This window comes from Cyprinodon tularosa, unplaced genomic scaffold (genome assembly GCF_016077235.1).
Source record: "Cyprinodon tularosa strain WSP-4 unplaced genomic scaffold, ASM1607723v1 ctg232, whole genome shotgun sequence".
NCBI classification, from domain to species: domain Eukaryota; kingdom Metazoa; phylum Chordata; class Actinopteri; order Cyprinodontiformes; family Cyprinodontidae; genus Cyprinodon; species Cyprinodon tularosa.
Window position 1 is genome coordinate 662,632 of NW_024038870.1, and position 5,473 is coordinate 668,104.

Below are 5,473 nucleotides of genomic sequence, written 5' to 3' on the forward strand. Positions count from 1 at the left end.
AGGCGATCCCCTTCATTCTGGAGTTTAAGACCAGAGCACCCGAGCCATGAGCTTAGAGCTGGGTCACTCAACGCCCGAACCTGAGAAAACATGAGTCTCAGCAACTGCATCACCCAACCCCTTCTATCAACAGAATCGGCATGACCCAGCCAACCAGACCCTCCACAGCACAAAATAGCCCCTCATACAATAATTAACTTTTAATAAAAAAAGAAAGTTAAGACAGACCTTTGCCCTGCATCTCTGTAAAATGAGGGTCTACTAAAATTAGGGTTTGCATCATAAACAGAGTACTCAGATGAGGTTCAATGATGAAAATAGATCATAGAGCCACAGTGGATAGAGAAACTAAAGCTTGGGTTAAAAAAGGGAAACCACGTTCTTCCTCGGTATTGCAGAAGTGAAACTTTTACGCACTAGTAAGCACAATAAAGCCAGAATTTTCCATACATGTAGGTAATCCCCCTAATAAGGTGTGTTCCTCTTCATAGTGAGTATAAAAATGAAAAGAAATCCTATCCAAAGAGCAGAAACAAACATCTGACCTTAGCTGAGATAAAATAACCTGCTGCTACCTAAAACACAAACTTCAGGATGGCTCGTCTGGTTCTGTCTGCGATTGTGCTGATGATGGCTGTCATCACTTTCACTGAAGGTAAGGTGAAGCTTTTAAATAAGAAAAATATTGTGTATTGAAAAAAATTAAGAAAAAACATTATACCTAAATTTTGAAACCAGATTTGATTTATAAATCTACTAATGCATTCCCTGGTATGTATTTATTTTTTGCCATGTGTGTTCAAATAAAGCCCTCACTTATGTGGAAATGATCAAAATATTTAGAAAATGTATATTATATTAAAAAGAAATTTAAATGTAAAGGTGGTTGCAAAAGTCCATGAAAACTCAAGCAGTTAGATCCAAAGACAATGCAGTTTTAATAACTTGTTGCTATGTACCAAAGATATTTAAACTGCATTTAAATTAAGTGTTTTTGTAAATTGCTTCACCTCAACACTTTTTAATTTAATAAATTTTTTTTAATTCCTTTAAATAGTCCTTGGCTCATTATTTTTCTCCATTTTTTTCCTCCAAAATGCTTTTTTAGGTATATTCATACAGTCATACAGTATTTTACAGAAACACCTTTTTATTTTTACGGACCCCACACGTTTGTTATAATAAATTAATGGAAAACAGATTTAAATGCATTTAATCTACACATTAATGCACTTTTTTTCTGAATCTGATTTTCAATTACAAAAGAGATAAGATACAATCTCTTAAATTAGAGGAAACTTCATCAGATGGCACCTTTTTTTTATTTTCACAGGAAAGTAAGAAAGAGTCAATCTGATAAACATGTTTCTTTGTTCTGTTTGCAGGTCTGCGTGGAGTTGGACCAAAGAAGTGCTGCTTCCAGTTCAATGACAATAAGGTTTCAATAAATAGGGTGGTGGGCTACACCAAAACCAGTCAGCGCTGCCCCAACCCTGCCTTTGTGTGAGTATTCACTGTTACAGAAGTGAACCAGTGATACTTTATCTGCTCCTGGATCTCCTGACACTCTCCTCTTCCTTTCTCATTTCCAGGCTGAAAACAGTTGCAGGCCGTCAGCTGTGTGTCAGTCCTTCAGCACCCTGGGTGAAGGAGCTCATCAGCCAGCTGGAGGCCAAAAAAGTTTCTGGTTCAAAGACCAACCTGTAAACGTGCAAATAATCTACCCACAAGCCAGCCTACATGACGATGTAGCTGGTATCTGATGCTACAGTTTCTTACAAAAAACAGCAGCTCTCTTTCTTCTATATTTACCAAATATTCTAATATTTGAAACCAGACTACCGGGATGAAATGAAGGGAATCAAATATTGTTCATGTAAATGAAGTCTGTTTTCTTTTTATTATTGTGGTTGTCATAAGGAACAACAGAAGTATTTTTGTAAAATACAACACATAAAGTTCAACCATCAACTCTGTGAGCTTTACCTCTATTGTAGTTTGAACTGATCTTAGAAAGTAACTATTGTAAAAGACAAATGTCTTCCAAAACCACAAAGTGTCATCTCTATCATATAAGCTACGAATATTGCACTTGCTTATGTAACAACTTAACTGCTGTTATCTGATTCTATTTAAAGTCTTATCTGACAGAAGTATTGTAACCCATTCAGAAGTATGAAATAATTTTCTGTATGCTTGAACCAATGTGATCCTTACGAAATAAAGCTAAATACATTTTAAATGTAACAAAATCTCCTTTTTGCTGTGATGTTTTTTCATTTTACAGTTAAAGCCCAAATTAATGACAAAAGCTTTAAATCAAACAATTTTGCTGTTTTTTTATGTCCCCTTCTCTTAACCAAATATCAGAGCAGATCTCATGATCATCCTTTAATTGGGGTTCTCAAACAAAATGTTCTAAATTCCATATTAAATATCAAGGTAATGAGATCTTCATATCATTATCTTGATATCAAGATAATGATATAAGAGAACCTAAGAGCGAAAGAAATAGGCACTTTCGGAGTAAGATTTCAATTTTAATGCAATGAACATAATCTTTTTTTAACTTAAAAAATAGGATTGTTTATTATCTGTATCACTTTTAATAAAGTGTACTGTAAAGTGAAAATAGCCATGTATGTAAATGTTTTCCTATCAGATAGTGTTTAATGCGTAGTACAAGCACATCATCAACGTTCAATCACAACATGTTTCTTTCATACTGGTAACTCATAATTAGTCATGATCTCGACCAGAAAAAGGTGACTTGTCCCTTTCAGGTTGGTTTACGGCTGAGTGAAAAATGGAGTGGGATATTAATAGACAGATCAATATAGCTATTGCTATAATGTGGACGGTGCACCCTCCTATTTTGGTGAGAAGAGAATGGAGTCAAAAGGCAAAATTCTGGATTTATCGATAATTCTCTGTTCCTACCCTCACGTATGGTCATGAAATCTGAATCATGACTGAAAGAACGTGATTCAGAACACAAGCAACTAAAATTAGCTTTCCTTAAAAGGTGGCTGGGTAGTCCCTTATGCTGCATTCACCCTGAATGTTTTTTAGGCATAAAATAAGAGCATCCAAGCATATACGTATATATCAATATCTATATATATACAGATACATATACACTCACCGGCCACTTTATTAGGTACACCTGTCCAACTGCTCGTTAACACTTAATTTCTAAGCAGCCAATCACATGGCAGCAACTCAGTGCATTTAAGCATGTAGACATGGTCAAGACAATCTCCTGCAGTTCAAACCGAGCATCAGTATGGGGAAGAAAGGTGATTTGAGTGACTTTGAACGTGGCATGATTGTTGGTGCCAGAAGGGCTGGTCTGAGTATTTCAGAAACTGCTGATCTACTGAGATTTTCACGCACAACCATCTCTAGGGTTTACAGAGAATGGTCCGAAAAAGAAAAAACATCCAGTGAGCGGCAGTTCTGTGGGCGGAAATGCCTTGTTGATGCCAGAGGTGAGAGGAGAATGGCCAGACTGGTTCAAGCTGATAGAAGGGCAACAGTGACTCAAATAACCACCCGTTACAACCAAGGTGGGCAGAAGAGCATCTCTGAACGCACAGTACGTTGAACTTTGAGGCAGATGGGCTACAGCAGCAGAAGATCACACCGGGTGCCACTCCTTCAAGCTAAGAACAGGAAAATGAGGCTACAATTTGCACAAGCTCATCGAAATTGGACAATAGAAGATTGGAAAAACGTTGCTTGGTTGCAACGCCACAGCCTACCTGAGTATTGTTGCTGACCATGTCCATCCCTTTATGACCACAATGTACCCAACTTCTGATGGCTACTTTCAGCAGGATAATGCGCCATGTCATAAAGCTGGAATCATCTCAGACTGGTTTCTTGAACATGACAATGAGTTCACTGTACTCAAATGGCCTCCACAGTCACCAGATCTCAATCCAATAGAGCATCTTTGGGATGTGGTGGAACGGGAGATTCGCATCATGGATGTGCAGCCGACAAATCTGCGGCAACTGTGTGATGCCATCATGTCAATATGGACCAAACTCCCTGAGGAATGCTTCCAGCACCTTGTTGAATCTATGCCACGAAGAATTGAGGCAGTTCTGAAGGCAAAAGGGGGTCCAACCCGTTACTAGCATGGGGTACCTAATAAAGTGGCCGGTGAGTGTATATATATATATATATATATATATATATATATATATATATATATATATATATATATATATATATATATATATATATATATATAGTTATATATACACTACTGTTCAAAAGTTTGGGGTCACATTGAAATGTCGTTATTTTTGAAGGAAAAAGACTGTACTTTTCAATGAAGATAACTTTAAACTAGTCTTAACTTTAAAGAAATACACTCTATATATTGCTAAAGGGGTAAATGACTATTCTAGCTGCAAATGTCTGGTTTATGGTGCCATATCTACATAGGTGTATAGAGGCCCATTTCCAGCAACTATCACTCCAGTGTTCTAATGGTACAATGTGTTTGCTCATTGGCTCAGAAGGCTAATTGATGATTAGAAAACCCTTGTGCAATCATGTTCACACATCTGAGAACAGTTTAGCTTGTTACAGAAGCTACAAAACTGACCTTCCTTTGAGCAGATTGAGTTTCTGGAGCATCACATTTGTGGAGTCAATTAAACGTTCAAAATGGCCAGAAAAAGAGAACTTTCATCTGAAACTCGACAGTCTATTCTTGTTCTTAGAAATAAAGGCCACTCCACGCGAAAAATTGCTAAGAAATTGAAGATTTCCTATAACGGTGTGTACTATTCCCTTCAGAGGACAGCACAAACAGGCTCTAACCAGAGTAGAAAAAGAAGTGGGAGGCCGCGTTGCACAACTGAGCAAGAAGATAGGTACATTATAGTCTCTAGTTTGAGAAACATTCCTCACAGGTCCCCAACTGGCATCTTCATTAAATAGTACCCGCAAAACACCAGTGTCAACATCTACAGTGAGGAGGCGGCTGCAGGATTCTGGGCTTCAGGGTAGAGTGGCAAAGTAAAAGCCATATCTTAGAGTGGCCAATAAAAGAAAAAGATTAAGTTGGGCAAAAGAACACAGACATCGGCTAGAGGAAGACTGGAAAAAAGTGTTGTGGACGGATGAATCCAAGTTTGAGGTGTTTGGATCACAAAGAAGAACGTTTGTGAGACGCAGAACAAATGAAAAGATGCTGGAAGAATGCCTGGTGCCATCTGTTAAGCATGGTGGAGGCAATGTGATCGCTGGGGTTGCTTTGGTGCTGGTAATGGTGGGAGATTTGTACAGGGTAAAAGGGATTCTGAATAAGGAAGGCTATCATTCCATTTTGCAACGCGATGCCATAGCCAGTAGACAGCGCTTGATTGGATACAACAGGACAATGACACTAAACACACCTCCAAATTGTGCAAGAACTATTTAGAGCAGAAGCAGGCTGCTGGTATTCTATCGG

At 38.0% G+C, this 5,473-nt stretch overlaps 1 protein-coding gene across 1 annotated transcript; it reads left to right on the forward strand.

Annotated features, from left to right (window-relative positions):
* Nucleotides 1-501: 501 nt before the first annotated feature.
* On the forward strand, nt 502-2,246 carry LOC119784736 (monocyte chemotactic protein 1B-like). The gene is made up of 3 exons (XM_038286942.1): nt 502-655; nt 1,386-1,503; nt 1,593-2,246. Exons 1-3 carry the CDS (start codon nt 595-597, stop codon nt 1,705-1,707), a joined length of 294 nt encoding a protein of 97 aa, XP_038142870.1. The 5' UTR covers nt 502-594; the 3' UTR covers nt 1,708-2,246.
* The last annotated feature ends 3,227 nt before the right edge of the window (nt 2,247-5,473 follow it).